At 44.3% G+C, this 18,154-nt stretch overlaps 2 protein-coding genes and 1 pseudogene across 3 annotated transcripts in view; all 3 read left to right on the forward strand.

Moving 5' to 3' along the window:
* The first annotated feature begins 102 nt into the window (after positions 1–102).
* LOC307200693 (vomeronasal type-2 receptor 26-like) lies at positions 103–6,568 on the forward strand (annotated as a pseudogene). The gene is made up of 5 exons: positions 103–577; positions 1,409–2,264; positions 3,262–3,489; positions 4,928–5,054; positions 5,670–6,568. The product of its transcript is annotated as a vomeronasal type-2 receptor 26-like (transcript).
* A 531-nt stretch (positions 6,569–7,099) lies between these two features.
* LOC307200535 (vomeronasal type-2 receptor 26-like) lies at positions 7,100–16,810 on the forward strand (the record flags this gene model as incomplete). Its single annotated transcript, XM_079949071.1, has 7 exons — positions 7,100–7,213; positions 8,033–8,142; positions 10,863–11,154; positions 12,067–12,921; positions 13,476–13,703; positions 15,161–15,287; positions 15,912–16,810. The coding sequence occupies 7 exons, from the start codon at positions 7,100–7,102 to the stop codon at positions 16,808–16,810; spliced, it is 2,625 nt and encodes an 874-aa protein (XP_079805197.1).
* Positions 13,339–18,154, forward strand: part of LOC307200707 (vomeronasal type-2 receptor 26-like) — a 39,414-nt gene continuing 34,598 nt past the window's right edge. Inside the window, exon 1 of the mRNA XM_079949517.1 lies at positions 13,339–13,391. The gene's annotated coding sequence lies outside the window, so the exon portion shown is untranslated. The remainder of the gene's footprint in view (positions 13,392–18,154) is intronic.

An 18,154-nucleotide genomic window follows, 5' to 3' on the forward strand; every position in this document is an offset into this window, starting at 1 on the left:
TTAGGCAGGTAGTACCTACTTCACAAATATAAGCTGAAGGACACCTGGCTTACTAGGATCTAGCCATCTTAGTGGAACTCTAGCTTCACTTGAGTGAACAGTGTGGTGCAGTTTTTGGTGTGTGTGTGTGTGTTTAAACCAAATTCTTTATTGGTTTAATTATATCTGCCTCTAAGCTGCCTTGTTGCTCCCTAGCACTGAAAGGCAGGGAACCTAAGTTTCCTTAAACAGATTGACAAAAAATGGTACACAGCAAAACACTTTGATGTCCAACTCTCATTGCAGTGTTGTACCAAAATACTATCAGCAAATTCTGGCCTTGGTGTTTGCAGTCAAGGAAATCAACAAGAATTCCAATATATTACCTAATGTCACATTAGGATTCCACATCTTTGATAGTTACTTCAGTGAAAGGATGACCTGCTGGGCCACTTTGGAGCTACTCTCTACACACTACAGATTCGTTCCCAACTACCAGTGCGACAAACAGAAAAATCTGATGGCCGTCATTGGGGGACGTGACTTTGAGATTTCCCTCCACATGGCAGCCATCTTAGGTGTCTACAAGATTCCCCAGGTAAGAGACAAACATGGTGACTTCCCCTCATTCTTCTTTCCTCTGTCCTATCGAGAAAAGTTTTGCATTCCATCATAGCCCTCTTGACAATTCCAGATTGTATTTAATAAAAGCTTTTTTCCGTCTTCATCCATTTCCCAACATGTACATGTTCTTCAGAAGGTATGAATGGAACATTTTGCAGATACAGTTGTACACACCTACTCTATGCATGTGAACAGCTTGGTCTGCTGACCTCAGGTAGACTCCAACCCGGATGAATTATGGAGGCTTCTCAGTCACTTGCCCATTACCTTAATTAATTTGATCAGGATAATTTAGGGCTGTCAGGGGTGCCGTCAACAGGTCACCAGCTATCTACCTAGTGAAATCAGGGGAGCAGAGAGAGCATTCAATGGTTTCATTTAAATCCACAGGAAGACAGGAAGATGGGAATGTATGCTCTCACCCCTCAGCTAATGTTGCTCAGAGTCTCACTCCACCCTGCACTGACAATTTCTTCCTAGAAATCAGACCCCTCCTGCTGCCTATGGTGGCTGCTAAGAACAATTCTCCTTTGGGTTCTGCAGAGCATGTCTGGTCCTTGTGGAAGGAGGGGGCTCTGACCAACTCTCTCTTGAGAGAATGTCACTTGGCTGCTTTTTCCTTCTCAGGTGTGACCCATTTCAAACCCCCACACTGTACTCTCCCCCCTTCCTTCTTTCTGGAAGGTTCTTGGAGTGCTGCTCTCCACCACTACTCCTCATCTGCCCAATTGTTTTGTCATTGCTATCCACACATAACCAATGTTTCTACTGCATTAATGGGAATTAAGTATCCGTTTCCTTCCAGCTCACTTATGGCTCCTTTGCCCCAGAGGATGCTGGTCAAAGCCAATCCACTCCCTTCTACCGGATGGTGCCCAATGAAGCCCATCAGTACACTGGGATTGTTGAGTTACTTCTGCACTTTGGATGGACGTGGGTTGGGTTGCTCGCTGCGGATAGTGAGAGTGGAGAGAAGTTTATGGAAATCCTGCAAACTCTGCTTTTCCAGAGAGGCATTTGCTTGGCCTTTTCAGAGAGAACTCCAAAAGGCTCATATTTTGAAGAGTATTATGACATGATTTCCCAGTGGCTCCAAGCCTATCTTGCTATTGCGGAAAGCAAAGCCAATGCTGTCGTTGTCTATGGAGAAGACATGTCCATGTTTTTTTTTACAACTATGGCTAGCGCCAGGGGGTGCAGAAAACGTGACATCTATGGAGAAGGTATGGATTATGACTGCTCAACTGGATTTCTCAGCTGTGGCCTTTCAAATGAGCCAGAGTATGCAACCATTTCATGGCTCCATCTGCTTCACAGTGCACTCAAAGGAGGTGCAAGGATTTAAGACCCTTCTTCACTCCCTAAATCCTTTCATGGCAGTTGAAGATGGTTTTCTTCAGCAGTTCTGGCTCCAGACATTCTATTGTTTCTTTTCAAAATCCAGTAGTGAGTTCAGTGAACCCTGCACTGGACAGGAGAAGCTGGACAGCCTCCCTTCGTCTGGCTTTGAGATGAGCATGACTGGCCACAGCTACAGCATCTACAATGCCGTCTATGTTGTGGCACATGCTCTGCATGATGCCATGTACAGATCCAGGGCAAAAGACAGAGGAATTGTGAGAAGATGGAGACCGCAGCTTCAGAAATTGCAGCCTTGGCAGGTAATGGCTCTTTTGTTGTTGTTGTTCTTGTATATCTTTTAACTATTATTTCATTTTATATTGTTGATAAAGCAAAGGCAAGAATTTTAACAACAGACAAAAATTGAAAGATGAATAACCAAACTGCAAAATAGGCATGTAGGATGTGTAGTTGCACGTGAGTTAAATAAAGACTTTAAAGTCTAAATTAAGTCCAATTGTATCAGATCACCAAGCATAGTTCCAGATTTGCCAGGTTTTGGGGGAGGGGGTTGTTTTGAAAACGTTGGTTCTGCTGTATATGCCAAATCATATGAAACGTGTCTAGTCCTTGTCAAAATCTCAAATTATTTGTGATTATCTTTGTTATAGCTATATTCCAGAGTGAGTTATACAAAGTGTCCAGCATAAGATTTTTGGGTTGTGTTCTATTGAGTTGCAATTACTATGAATGCTGCTACTTTAATCTTGCCAATTCTTTTGGCAACGTATTTAAAATGGTATCATCAGGAAAACACAGTGACATTTATTTTGGACAACAAACCATCTTTTTGTAGTAATATTTATCATTTCTGAGAAAATCGGACACAACCCACTCACCTGAGCTTCAGCTCTTCAAAACAGCTAGGTGTGATATTGTCAATGGCAATTTCTATCTCAACTAGAGTTTTAACAGGAACACCTGTTTTGCCAGTTCCTCCCTCAGTCTATCCCTCCCCCCATTTTCCTGTTCTTTCATTCTTACACTCTTCATTGAACTTCATGGATGTTTGCATGATGATTTTGGAACTCCTGTTTATGCTCTGAAATACATATACAGTGTGGCTTAGTCCTATACGGAGGAATCTGCAGAGGAAAGAGAGATCAAAATTTACTGTTATTATTGCAATAGTTATTATTTTGTGATTATATGAAATCTTGTCCACTGCCTTGGAAGAGGCAATGGCACCTTAAAAGGCAATGCTGAACATAAGGTTGAGTTTTAAACAATTGTCCTCTTCCTGCCATCTCGATGCAGCTCCACCCATTTCTTAGGAGAGTCTCATTTAACAACAGTGCGGGAGAAGAAGTGTCTTTTAGTGAGAACAGGGAATCTGAAGCTGGTTTCGATATTACCAACTTGGTCACTTTCCCAAATAACTCCTTCATCAGAATGAAGGTTGGATGGATGAATTTGGATGCTCCCCCAGGAAAAGAGTTTTCCATCAATGAAGACAAAATGGTGTGGCACAGGAGTTTTGACCAGGTGGGGCATGATTTCAGGAAATTGCAACCCCAGTGTGTCCTAAATGTGATGCTTGCATCTTGGAAGCCTAGCGGAGACATGGATCCTGCATTTTTTCTCTCTTGTTTATGAAAACCTCTATGAATGTTGTGGGGCTCTGATGCCTTGAAGCATCATAGTTCATTATTATATGCTTGTTTGTTTATTGCATTTTTATTCCACCTTTCCTTTGCTTACTTCCCATTTTATCCTAACAACCAACAACCCTGTAAGGTATTGTAGACTGAGAGCAGCAGTGACTGGTCCAAGGTCACCCAATGAGTTTCATGGCCAAGTGGGGATTTGAATCCTGGTCTTCCACTTCCCTGTCTAGCACATTCTTTAAAGATTTCTAGGCCAGCAGAGTGTGGCATAAGCCTAACCTCCAACCAACTTCTTTGGGGAGAAAGAAAAGGGAGCTGAGCCTGGAGACAGACGAGGCAAACTTCTGCAGAGAATGCCTGGTTTGGAGGCTAGTAATTCTCAAGTTATAGTAGCAGAAGTCTGGCAGAGTCCAGCACTATCCTTGTTTTTGAGGCTGCTTAAGTTGTGGAATGTGTGTGGTGCTGTTATCTAAATCACAGAGCCTAGGGCTGGCCGATCAGAAGGTTGGCGGTTCGAATCCCAGTGACAGGGTGAGCTCCCATTGTTCGGTCCCTGCTCCTGCCAACCTAGCAGTTCAAAAGCATGCCAAAGTGCAAGTAGATAAATAGGCACTGCTCCAGTGGGAAAGTAAACAGCCATTCCATAGGCTGCTCTGGTTTGCCAGAAGCGGCTTAGTCATGCTGGCCACATGACCCAGAAGCTGTACGCCAGCTCCCTCGGCCAATAAAGCGAGATGAGCGCCGCTACCCCAGAGTCATCCATGACTGGACCTAACGGTCAGGGGTCCCTTTACCTTAACTTGTCTTACAATTGTCTCTTGGCCCAGTGTATTTAGTCTGGGGTTCTCAGTCCCCAACATTTGTGTTTTTTCAGCTGGTAAAACTGAAGGAACCTGAAAGTGTATACAGTAGCTGCTTATTTAAATCACTTAGGATGTCAAAACATCCTTTCAACTCTACTTTAAAATCTTTTGAATTTTATAAGAAATGTATTTTTCCAAATAATAGTATTATTTGGAAATAATAGTATTATTTGTTCAGGTGGACTCCCTCCCTCCCTTTGATTTTTTTTAAAAAACACACACATTCAAATGGCCATTACTCCATTTTCAGAGCCACGAAAACATCTTCTGTATCATTACATGCCATTAATGGCTGTTGACAGCTCATTGCTTTCAAAATTCTCTGAATATTCAGCAGGCCATTTCTCCCATCCACTTGATCCCTTGCAGCCCAGAAAATGGAGTTCAGCTTCTCCAAATGTCCATTATTCCCCCTGTGCTAAACATTTCCTAATGGTTAATTAACATTCACAGGTGCCACCCCTCTCTCAATGCAACAAAAATTGCCCTTCTGGTACTAGGAGAAAAAAGAAGGAAGGAGAGAAATTCTGCTGCTATGACTGTGCTCTGTGCTCAGAAGGCAAGATTTCATACCAGAAAGGTAGGAGACATTAGGCAGCTTTCAGATATGTGTCATATTAGATTTCCCGTGAAGGGTCTGTGGCAGTGTGAAAGGTGTCACAGTTGCTGCTATTGATGTAGGTCTGATTTCCATGGTGATTGAAGTTCACAGACCTGGAGCTCTTCATTGCAACCAGCTGATGGCCCACCAACGAGGCCCAGCGTTTTCAAAGAGGTGCTTTGCAAGCCTGAATAATCAGATGATGGTTGGGGTTTACAAAGCACACTGTTACCTGCCCTACACCTAACATCAGATACAGGGCTGGTAGGTGTAACGTGCTAAAATGGCTCCATGGGCCAGAGGTTTTCTATCACTGGATTACCTGAGTGGTGATGGAGATGAGTTGCACTGGTGTGCCTGCAGAGCACAGGCCTCCTGATGTCCAGACCCACCACCTTACTGTCCTGGCAAGCGACTGTGAGATCATTGTCTGGGGGAGGGGGGGGGTCCACAGCCCTTTCTCCCCATGCTATTCACTCCTGTGTCTGAAAAGGATTGTCTCTTGCACATCCAACTGGTAAGTCCCATACTGCCAGGAAGATGCATACCTACTCTCAAGTTGCACCCTTGAAGTGAATCCTTTCTTCTTTTCAGACATGAATGACTGTGTCGGATGCTCAGAAGATCACTATCCAAACAGGAACCAAACACAATGCATTCCAAAGTCCATCAGCTTCTTGACTTTGGAAGAACCGCTTGGTATGAGCTTAGCTTTTGGCTCTGTATTCTGCTCTTTGCTCACCATATTGCCCCTCACCATCTTTCTGAAGCATCAGGACACACCGATTGTCAGGGCCAATAATCGGGACCTGACCTACGTTCTCCTCCTGTCTCTCCTTCTCTGTTTTCTCTGTCCCCTCATCTTCCTCAGCCGACCAGACAGAGTGACCTGCCTTGTCCGACAAATGGCTTTTGGCCTTGTTTTCACAGTGACTGTTTCTTGTGTGTTGGCCAAAACCATTACCGTTGTTCTGGCATTCATGGCCACCAAACCAGGATCCAGAATGAGGAAATGGGTGGGGAAAAGAGTGGCAAGTGCCATTGTGTTGACTTGTACTATTATCCAAGCTGGTATTTGCACTGTGTGGCTGGGAACCTCTCCCCCATTCCCCCAGTTTGACAAGCACTCTGTGAGGGGAGAAATCATTCTGGAATGTAATGAAGGGTCAGCTGCCATGTTTTACTGTGTCTTGGGCTACATGGGCCTCCTGGCCATTGTCAGTTTTGTTGTAGCATTTTTAGCCAGGAAACTGCCTGCCAGCTTTAATGAGGCCAAATTCATCACCTTCAGCATGTTGTTATTTTGTAGTGTTTGGATCTCCTTTGTTCCGGTCTACCTGAGCTCCAAGGGAAAACACATGGTGGCTGTGGAGATCTTCTCCATCTTGGTCTCCAGTGCTGGTTTACTGGGTTCCATCTTTGCCCCCAAATGCTACATTATCATATTGAGGCCTGATCTGAATGACAAACAGCAGTTAATAAAGAAGAAATAGCAAAGTACCCTGTTGTCACTCTTTTCTGTTACCCCAGAACATGGGTAATGAATTTGCTGCCGACTCCTTGATATAATTTCATTTTATTTGTTTATTGAACTTGCTATGTGCATAAAAAAAATCAGATGGTTCTCCCTCACCCCCCGAGATGTGGTTCCCACTTTTGGGAGCCCAAGGGCACAACTGGAAAACTGAGGAACTCTTGTGGACACAAAAAACCACCAATTTCACAGAAGAAAGTGTGGAGATGCCCAGAAACTCCACCTTCATCCTTTCTTGTAACTTGAATCCATTGGTTTGGGTTCTACTCTCTGTAGCAGGAGAAAGGCTTGCTGCATCTTCCATCTGACAGCCCTTGAGATATTTGAAGATGGGTATCATATCTCCTCTCAGTCTCCTTTTTCCAGGCTAAACATATCCAGCTCCCTCAACCATTGCTCATAAGGCTTGGTTTCCCACCCATCATCTTCCTGGTTGCCCTCTTCTGCACATGTTCAGCACACATTTTACCAGCTTCCTCATGAAAATCTCATGGGGGACTTTGAGAAAAGCCTGATTGAACTCAAAATAGACTATGACCACAGCATTCTCCTGATCCACCACATTTGTAATGCCGTAAAAAAGAAAAGAAATGAGATTGGTCTGGTATGAGAAGAACAGGCCCAGGACAGAACCCTTTGGCACATCTGTGGCATCAGGAGATAATATCCCTATGCTATGAGGAGAAAATGAAAAGGAGGGAAATACCCCTCTTCCCAGAGAGAGTGTGAGATGCCACATATACCTATTCTGAACTCAGAATTGTACATGCAGCTCTCTGCGTGTATGAAGGAGTTCAGTGGTACCTTGGGTTACATACGCTTCAGGTTACATACGCTTCAGGTTACAGACTCCCCTAACCCAGAAATATTGTGTCAGGTTAAGAAATTTGCTTCAGGATGAGAACAGTAACAGCAGCAGCAACAACAGGAGGGCCCATTAGCTAAAGTGGTGCTTCAGGTTAAGAACAGTTTCAGGTTGAGAACGGACCTCCAGAACGAATTAAGTACTTAACGCGAGGTACCTGTGTACTTGCAGAAGAGCCAGGACAGAAATTCCCTACCTCAAGTTTTGTTTTAAATTTTGCCTCCCTTACAGGCCTGTATTCTGAAATCTAGTGCTGCATCCTTGGAATCCGAGAGTCAGGGCCGAGCTCACAATCCCCTTTGTGTCTCATACTCTGCTCTTGACAGAACCCTTTGGCACCCCTGTGGCATCAGGAGATAATATCCCAATTCTACGAGGAGAAAATGAAAAGGAGGGAAATACCCCTCTTCCCAGAGAGAGTGACAGATGCCACATATACCTATTCTGAACTCAGAATTGTACATGCAGCTCTCTGTGTGAATGAAGAAGTACTTTCAGAAGAGCCAGGACAGAAATTCCCTACCTCAAGTTTTGTTTTAAATTTTGCCTCCCTTACAGGACTGTGGTCCAGCTGCTTCCTTGGAATCCGAGAGTCAGGGCCGAGCTCACAATCCCCTTTGTGTCTCAAACTCTGCTCTTGAATGCACTTTCCTCTTCACATGCAGCATGTGAGAAAAGAGGATTTAGCTGAAATCACAAGGGCAGTTTTTGCCCTGGGTACAGTATTTTCCAGGGCACGTTTTGCTCCTCACACCACCCATGCCAGCCCGGTTCTGCTTTGCAAGTCCGATCCCACATCCCAGCCCCTCAAAGCAGCGTGGGGCTGGCAGGGCGTCAGGACGATGGGCATGTGCCCTTCCTGCTTCGTCCTCCTCATGTCACCCACCCAGCCTGTCATGGATGCTTGAGTTGTGATCCCTGCATTGCAGGAGGTCGAGCTTGATGACCTTTGGGGGCTCCTTTCAATTCTACAATTCTCTGTTTATTTAGGTGAAAATATATAGGGGCCCTAAATAGGCCTGCAGACAGGGCCCAACAGACCATTTGTCCATCATCACACTCATGCCTTGAAGTCACTCAGAATCTGCTCACCATTGTTCCTTTCCAGTCTAATTCTACCAGCGGCTAGAATTCATCTTGGCCCCATGGGTTTACCTGCCCCATGCCTGGCCTCACATAACATCAGCTGATGGACATGTGAATGTGGTTTGGACCATGAGCCCAATGGAGAGGCTTGGTTGGCCTAACTGCCACAGGTCAGAGGTCCTTGTTGATTCCCAGCAAGGAGCTTTCTCTACCTGTGTATATTCTCTTGAGTGATTGACAACTTTTAGGGTTCTGGATTGTGTAAGAAAGTACAGTAAGGACAGCAAGCTGCAGAGGCTCTCTTCTGAGCACACAGTAGGTGATGAAACTGGCAGCAGGGAGGGGAAGGGGCAACAGGCTTGTTTCTGCTCCCCCCTCAGTACAATGCCTTGAAAACACTTGAAGGAGGCTGCTGAGGGATTATTCTGTGTGGATCATTGTCTCTGCTACTTCCAATGGACCAGCTGAGGCAAAGTGATCATTATTCTCTCTCCTGTTATTATCAATTACATGGTAATAATCTGCTTCTGATTAGACCTCCATAGACTTCCAGGAATCCAGTCTAAAAAGAATTAAAATCCTCTCTGCTATCCCCAGCAAATGCTAAGGTGTTGCTGACTCGTTTAGTGAGTTTTCCCCTGGAGTTGGATCCTAGGTCTTGGGAATTTCGCTGGTGCATTCGGAAAGTGCCAGTTAAGGCAAGCTGCTGTACTGAGGCTGTTTCTAATGCCAATTCTGATTAGGTGCAAACAGGGAAATCTCTGTCTAGGAAAAAGTATTGTTCCTAGTATGGCAGTGTTGATGCTGTTAATCTTCTCTCTGCCTCAAATGGTGAATATGTCAAATGTCAATCGGAGCATCAGTCACCTCCATATCCCACACAAGTACTATCAGCCAGGTGACCTTATGATTGGTGCACTTACTTCTCACATTCTGTCCTCTGTTGACTATGAAAACTTCATACAATGGCCATCCATCCATCAGATTCTTAATCCATTGTAAGTATTTCAATTTTTCAATTCCCATGTCATATTAATACCTAAATTAGCATGTGGGCTCAGAAATACTTCCTATTTATTTTCGCTATGGGGATTTATTACTTATAGGCGGGGTGCAAAGTATCCCATCCTCATACACAGCATAGGATCAGTCTTAGACTTAACCCTCCCCACCACCTGAATTTGAAGAACAGGAGTTTGGATTTGCTAGCCTGCTTTACCACTACCCTAAGGAGTCTCAAAGCGGCTCACAATCTCCTTTCCCTTCCTCCCCCATAACAAACACTCTGTGAGGTGAGTGGGGCTGAGAGACTTCAGAGAAGTGTGACTAGCCTAAAGTCACCCAGCAGCTGCATGTAGAGGAAGAATCGAACGTGGTTCAGCAGATTACGAGTCCACTGCTCTTAACCACTACACCACACTGGCTTAATGGAGAGAAGGAGCCATGGCCACGACCAGTCACATGGGTGTCATAATCTAGAGAGCCCAGCATTCAGATGTCAACAGGAAATGGGTGAATGGCCAGTAGGAGCCGTTGGTCTACCTAGCTCAGGCCTGTCTACACAGAGTAGCAGTGGCTCTCCAGATTTCAGACAGGGGTCTGCCCCAGCCCAACCAGTATGGTAACCAGATGCTCTACCATTGAGTTTTATGGAATCTTCAAAGAAAAAGCACAAAGAGCAATTGTCAAAACATTACAGGGAGCAGAAGGTTGCTTGGTACTGGGGGCAATAGCTTCATTGATGAATGGGAAACTGAGGTGGGGCTCCAGAAACCTGCAAAAGGGCAACAAACTACAAGGAGGAAGCAGCTGGAGGTAATGACTCCGAGTTTCAGTTGTCTCTTCACAAAGGCACAGGGTATGGGAAACAAGCAAGATGAATTAGACCATTTAATACAGGATGACAAATATGACCTAGAAAGTGAGTAGGCATTGCCTTGGAGTTCAAGATTTTTTTAACAGATTTGAGAATTGGGTTAACAAAATGAATTTCAATAGGGACAAATGTAAGCTTCTGCACTTAGGAAGGAAGTACCAACTTCACAAATATAAGCTGAAGGACACCTGGCTTATTAGGATCTAGCCATCTTAGTGGAACTCAAGCTTCACTTGAGTGAACAGTGTGGTGCAGTTTTTGGTATGTGTGTTTAAACCAAATTTTTATTGCTTTAATTAAATCTGCCTCTAAGCTGCCTTGTTGCTCCCTAGCACAGAAAGGCAGGGAACCTAAGTTTCCTTAAACAGATTGACAAAAAATGGTACACAGCAAAACGCTTTGATGGATGTCCAACTCTCATTGCAGTGTTGTACCAAAATACTATCAGCAAATTCTGGCCTTGGTGTTTGCAGTCAAGGAAATCAACAAGAATTCCCATATATTACCTAATGTCACGTTAGGATTCCACATCTTTGATAGTTATTTCAGTGAAAGGATGACCTACTGGGCCACTTTGGAGTTACTCTCTACACACTACAGATTCGTACCCAACTACCAGTGCGACAAACAGAAAAACCTGATGGCAGTCATTGGGGGACTTGACTTTGAGATTTCCCTCCACGTGGCAGCCATCTTAGGTGTCTACAAGATTCCCCAGGTAAGAGTCAAACATGGTGACGTCCCCTCATTCTTCTTTCCTCTGTCCTGTTGAGAAAAGTTTTGCATTCCATAATAGCCCTCTTGACAATTTCAAATTGTATTCCATAAAAGCTTTCATCCGCCTTCATCCATTTCCCAACGTGTGCATGTTCTTCAGAGGGTATGAATGGAGCAGTTGTACACACCTAGTCTATGTATGTGAACAGCTTGGTCTGCCGGCCTCAGGTAGACTCCAACCAGGATGAATTACGGCGGCTGCTCAATAGTCACTTGCACATTACCTTAATTAATTTGACCTGGAGAGTTTGGGGCTGTCACTGCTGCCGTCAACAGCTCACTGGTTATCTACATAGTGAAATCAGAGACACAGAGAGAGCATTTATATTCTATTACTTTAATTCACAGGAAGACATGAAAGTACACTCTCACTCTTGAGCTGCCACCCAGCTAGCCATTGCTTCCTAGAAATCAGACCCCTCCTGCTGCCTATGGTGGCTGCTAAGAACAGTTCTCTTTTGGGTTCTGCATAGCATGTCTGGTCCTTGTGGAAGGAGGGGGCTCTGACAAACTCTCCTGAGAGAGAATGTCACTTGGCTGCTGTTTCTCAGAAATCTGACTCTTGTCTTTGTTCATTGCTACTTTGCTCTGGATCTTCATCACCTATTATTTCCCAGTTCCTTTTTCCTTCTTGGGTGTGACCCGTCTCAAACCGCCACACCATACTCTCCCCCCTTCCTTCTCTCTGGAAGGTTCTTGGGGTGCTGCTCTCCACCACTCCTCCTCATCTGCCCATTCCATGAAGGGCTTACTAAGACACTGGGTCCAAAGCACAATGGTTTCATCATTGTTATCCACACATAATCAACGTTTCTACTGCTTTAATGGGAAATAAGTGTCTTTTTCCTTCTAGCTCACTTATGGCTCCTTTGCCCTAGAGGATGCTGGTCAAAGCCAATCCACTCCCTTCTACCGGATGGTGCCCAATGAAGCCCATCAGTACACTGGGATTGTTGAGTTACTTCTGCACTTTGGTTGGACGTGGGTTGGGTTGCTTGCGGTGGATAGTGAGAGTGGAGAGAAGTTTATGGAAATCCTGCAAACTCTGCTTTTCCAGAGAGGCATTTGCTTGGCCTTTTCAGAGAGAACTCCAAAAGGCTCATATTTTGAAGAGTATTATGACATGATTCCCCAGTGGCTCCAAGCCTATCTTGCTATTGCAGAAAGCAAATCCAATGCTGTCATTGTCTATGGAGAAGCCAAGTCCATGTTTTATTTGCAAATATTGCTAGCGGTAGGGGAAGCGGAAAACATGACATCTATGGAGAAGGTATGGATTATGACTGCTCAACTGGATTTCTCAGCAGTGGCCTTTCGAACAAGCCAGAGTATGCAACCATTTCATGGCTCCATCTGCTTCACAGTGCACTCAAGGGAGGTGCAAGGATTCAAGACCCTTCTTCACTCCCTCAATCCTTTCATGGCAGGTGAAGATGGTTTCCTTCAGCAGTTCTGGCTGCAGACATTCTACTGTTTCTTTTCCAAATCCAGTACTGAGTTCAGTGAACCCTGCACTGGACAGGAGAAGCTGGACAGCCTCCCTTCGTCTGGCTTTGAGATGAGCATGACTGGCCACAGCTACAGCATCTACAATGCCGTCTATGTTGTGGCACATGCTCTGCATGATGCCATGTACAGATCCAGGGCAAAAGACAGAGGAATTGTGAGAAGATGGAGACCGCAGCTTCAGAAATTGCAGCCTTGGCAGGTAATGGCTCTTTTGTTGTTGTTGTTGTTGTATATCTTTTAAGTTTAATTTCATTTTATATTGTTGATAGAGCAAAGAGAACAATTTTAACAACAGTCACTAATTGAAAGATGAATAACTGAACTGAAAAATAGGCAGGTAGGATGTGTAGTTGCACATGAGCTAAATAAAGACTTTAAAGTCCAATTTTATCAGATCACCAAGCATAGTTCCAGATTTTCCAGATTTGTGGGGGGTTGTTTTGAAAATGCTGGTTCTGCTGTATATGCCAAATCATATGAAACGTGTCTAGTCCTTGTCAAAATCTCAAATTATTTGTGTTTATTTCTGTTATAGCTATATTCCAGAGTGAGCAGTACAAAGTGTCCAGCATTAGATTTTTGGGCTGCTATAGATCAAAATTTGCTGTTATTATTGCTATTGTTATTATTTTGTGATTATATGAAATCTTGTCTACTGCCTTGGAAGAGGTACTGGCACCTTAAAAGGCGATCCTGAACCTAAGATAAATTTGAGTTTTAAACAATTGTCCTCCTCTTGCCACGTCAATGCAGCTCCACCCATTTCTTAGGAGTGTCTCATTTAACAACAGTGCGGGAGAAGAAGTGACTTTTAGTGAGAACAGGGAATTAGAAGCTGGATTTGATATTACCAACTTGGTCACTTTCCCAAATAACTCCTTCATCAGAATGAAGGTTGGATGGATGAATTTGGATGCTCCCCCAGGAAAAGAGTTTTCCATCAATGAAGACAAAATGGTGTGGCACAGGAGTTTTCACCAGGTGGGGCATGATTTCAGCAAATTGCAACTCCAGTGTGTCCTAAATGTGATGCTTGCATGTTGGAAGCCTAGCGGAGACATGGATCCTGTATTTTTTCCCACTTGTTGTTTATGAAAACCTTTATGAATGTTGTAGGGCTCTGATGCCTTGAAGCAGGCCAGGACATAGTTCTTTATTATATGGTTGTTTGTTTATTGCATTTTTAGTCCACCTTTCCTCAAAGGAGCTCAAGGCTGTGTGCTTACTTCCTGTTTTATCCTAACAACAACCCTGTAAGGTATTGTAGACTGAGAGCAGCAGTGACTGGTCCAAGGTCACTCAATGAGTTTCATGGCCAAGTGGGGATTTGAATCCTGGTCTTCCACTTCCCTGTCTAGCACATTCTTTAAAGATTTCTAGGCCAGCAGAGTGTGACCTAAGCCTAACCTCCAACCAAGTTCTTTGGGGAGAAAGAAAAGGGAGCTGGGCCTGGAGACAGACGAGGCAGACTTCTGCAGAGAATGCCTGGTTTGGAGGCTAGTAATTCTCAAGTTATAGTAGCAGAAGTCTGGCAGAGTCCAGCACTATCCTTGTTTTTGAGGCTGCTTAAGTTGTGGAATGTGCGTGGAGCTGTTGTCTAAACCAAAGAGCCTAGGGCTAGCTCAGAAAGTTTGCGGTTCGAATCCCAGTGACAGGGTGAGCTCCCATTGTTCGGTCCCTGCTCCTGCCAACCTAGCAGTTCAAAAGCATGCCAAAGTGCAAGTAGATAAATAGGTACTGCTCCAGTGGGAAAGTAAACAGCCATTCCATACACTGCTCTGGTCTGCCAGAAGCGGCTTAGTCATGCTGGCCACATGACCCAGAAGCTGTACGCCAGCTCCCTCAGCCAATAAAGCAAGATGAGTGCCGCTACCCCAGAGACATCCGTGACTGGACCTAAAGGTCAGGGGTCCCTTTGCCTTAACATGTGTTACAATTGTCTCTTGGCCCAGTGTATTTAGTCTGGGGTTCTCAGTCCCGAATATTTGTGGGTTTTTTCAGCTGGAAAAACTGAAGGAACCTGAAAGTGTATACAGTAGCTGCTTATTTAAATCACTTAGGATGTCAAAACATCCTTTCAACTATAAAATCTTTTGAATTTTATAAGAAATGTATTTTCCCAAGTAATAGTATTATTTGGAAATAATAGTATTATTTGTTCAGGTGGACTCCCTCCCTCCCTTTGATTTTTTTTAAAAAACACACACATTGAAATGGCCATTACTTCATTTTCAGACCCACAAAAACATCTTCTGTCTCATTCGATGCCATTAATGGCTGTTGACAGCTCATTGCTTTCAAAATTCTCTGAATATTCAGCAGGCCATTTCTCCCATCCACTTGATCCCTTGCAGCCCCGAAAATGGAGTTCAGGTTCTCCAAATGTCCATTGTTCCCCCTGTGCTGAACATTTTCTAATGGTTAATTAACATTCACAGGTGCCACCCCTCTCTCAATGCAACAAAAATTGCCCTTCTGGTACTAGGAGAAAAAAGAAGGAAGGGGTTAAATTCTGCTGCTATGACTGTGCTTCGTGTTCAGAAGGCAAGATTTCATACCAGAAAGGTAGGAGACATTAGGGAGCTTTCAGATATGTGTCATATTAGATTTCCTTTGAAGGGTCTGTGGCAGTGTGAAAGGTGTCACAGTTGCTGCTATTGATGTAGTTCGGATTTCCATGGACATTGAAGTTCACAGACTTGGAGCTCTTCATTGCAACCAGCTGACAGCCCAGCAAGAAGGCCCAGCATTTTCAAAGAGGTGCTTTGCAAGCCCGAATGATCAGATGATGGTTGGGGTTTAAAAAGCACACTGTTACCTGCCCTACACCTAATATCAGAGATGACATCAGATACAGGGTCGGTAGGTGTAACTTGCTAAAATGGCCCCATGGGCCAGAGGTTTTCTATCACTGGATTACCTGGGTGGTGATGGAGATGAGTTGCACCGGTGCACCTGCAGGGCACAGGCCTCCTGATGTCCAGACCCACCACCTTACTGTCCCGGCAAATGACTGTGAGATCATTGTCTGGGGCAGGGGGGTCCACAGCCCTTTCTCCCCATGCTGTTCACTCCTGTGTCTGAAAAGGATAGTCTCTTGCACATCCAACTGGTAAGTCCCATACTGCCAGGAGGAAGCATACCTACTCTCAAGTTGCACCCTTGAAGTGAATCCTTTCTTCTTTTCAGACATGAATGACTGTGTCGGATGCTCAGAAGATCACTATCCAAACAGGAACCAAACACAATGCATTCCAAAGTCCATCAGCTTCTTGACTTTGGAAGAACCGCTTGGGATGAGCTTAGCTTTTGGCTCCGTATTCTGCTCTTTGCTCACCATATTGTCCCTCGCCATCTTTCTGAAGCATCAGGACACACCGATTGTCAGGGCCAATAATCGGGACCTGACCTATGTTCTCCTCCTGTCTCTCCTTCTCTGTTTTCTCTGTCCCCTCATCTTCCTCAGCCGACCAGACAGAGTGACCTGCCTTGTCCGACAAATGGCTTTTGGCCTTGTTTTCACAGTGACTGTTTCTTGTGTGTTGGCCAAAACCATTACCGTTGTTCTGGCATTCATGGCCACCAAACCAGGATCCAGAATGAGGAAATGGGTGGGGAAAAGAGTGGCAAGTGCCATTGTGTTGACTTGTACTATTATCCAAGCTGGTATTTGCACTGTGTGGCTGGGAACCTCTCCCCCATTCCCCCAGTTTGACAAGCACTCTGTGAGGGGAGAAATCATTCTGGAATGTAATGAAGGGTCAGCTGCCATGTTTTACTGTGTCTTGGGCTACATGGGCCTCCTGGCCATTGTCAGTTTTGTTGTAGCATTTTTAGCCAGGAAACTGCCTGCCAGCTTTAATGAGGCCAAATACATCACCTTCAGCATGTTGTTATTTTGTAGTGTTTGGATCTCCTTTGTTCCGGTCTACCTGAGCTCCAAGGGAAAACACATGGTGGCTGTGGAGATCTTCTCCATCTTGGTCTCCAGTGCTGGTTTACTGGGTTCCATCTTTGCCCCCAAATGCTACATTATCATATTGAGGCCTGATCTGAATGACAAACAGCAGTTAATAAAGAAGAAATAGCAAAGTACCCTGTTGTCACTCTTTTCTGTTACCTCAGAACATGGGTAATGATTTTGCTGCTGACTCCTTGATATAATTTCATTTTATTTGTTTGTAGAACTTGCTATGTGCATAAAAAAAATCAGATGGTTCTCCCCCACCCCCCGAGATGTGGTCCCCACCTTTGGGAGCCCAAGGGCACAACTGGAAAACTGAGGAACTCTTGTGGACACAAAAAGCCACCAATTTTACAGAGGAAAGTGTGGAGATGTCCAGAAACTCCACCTTCATCCTTTCTTGTAACTTGAATCCATTGGTTTGGGTTCTACTCTCTGTAGCAGGAGAAAAGCTTGCTGGATCTTCCATCTGACAGCCCTTGAGATATTTGAAGATGGGTATCATATCTCCTCTCAGTCTCCTTTTTCCAGGCTAAACATTTCCAGCTCCCTCAACCATTGCTCATAAGGCTTGGTTTCCCTGCGAAAATCCTGGCCGTTACTTTTGATGCCGTAAACAACAGTGGGAAGGTTCCAAGAATATGGAAGGATGCGATTATTATTCCAATTCATAAAAAGGGCTCGACAGATGACCCGGGAAATTACAGGAATATCAGCTTATTGTCAATAATTGGGAAAATATGACAGGAAAAATTAGATATCAGAAAGATCACAAGTTCACACAGGACTGGAGAAAGTTTACGATTTATCTGGAAAATATTTGTGATGAACAGACAACGCTAGTTGGATTTAAAGAGGCTTTGTGATGAGAAAGGGTATTGTGAGAGAGATAAGAGCTGTAAAGTTTAATTAACTGGCAATACAATTATAAAGGAAATGTGAAATAAATATAAAATTATGAGGATTGTGGAGGGAGCGGGGGGAAGTCCAAAAGAATTTGGCATTACAGTGGATATGAAAGTGTCATTTAAATCTGTAAAAGAAAAATTTTCTAAAAAATTAATAAAAAAAAAAAAAATTGGGAAAATATTTGCACGGTTCTTGTTAACTAAGCTTACTAAGTGGGCCGAAGAGAACAACCTGATTGGGCCTGAACAGGCTGGTTTTAGACCGAATCAGTCAGCGGTTGATCATGTCTTAGTTTTATACCACCTTGCCCGGAAATATTCCGCCCCAAATAGAGGCCAACTTTGTGCGGCCTTTATTGATTTAAAGGCCGCTTTTGACAGCATCCCCAGGGGATTACTTTGGGGAAAATTAGCACGATGGGGAATAGACAAAAGACTTTTGTGGCTAATAACTAAATTGCATGACGGATCAGCCACAAGGGTGAGAATCACTCCGGCCGGCAACCTCTCAAATTCAGTAACCATCAATAGAGGTGTCCGTCAAGGATGTATCCTTGCTC

This window comes from Podarcis cretensis, assembly GCF_951804945.1.
Source record: "Podarcis cretensis genome assembly, chromosome: 13".
Lineage (NCBI taxonomy): Eukaryota > Metazoa > Chordata > Lepidosauria > Squamata > Lacertidae > Podarcis > Podarcis cretensis.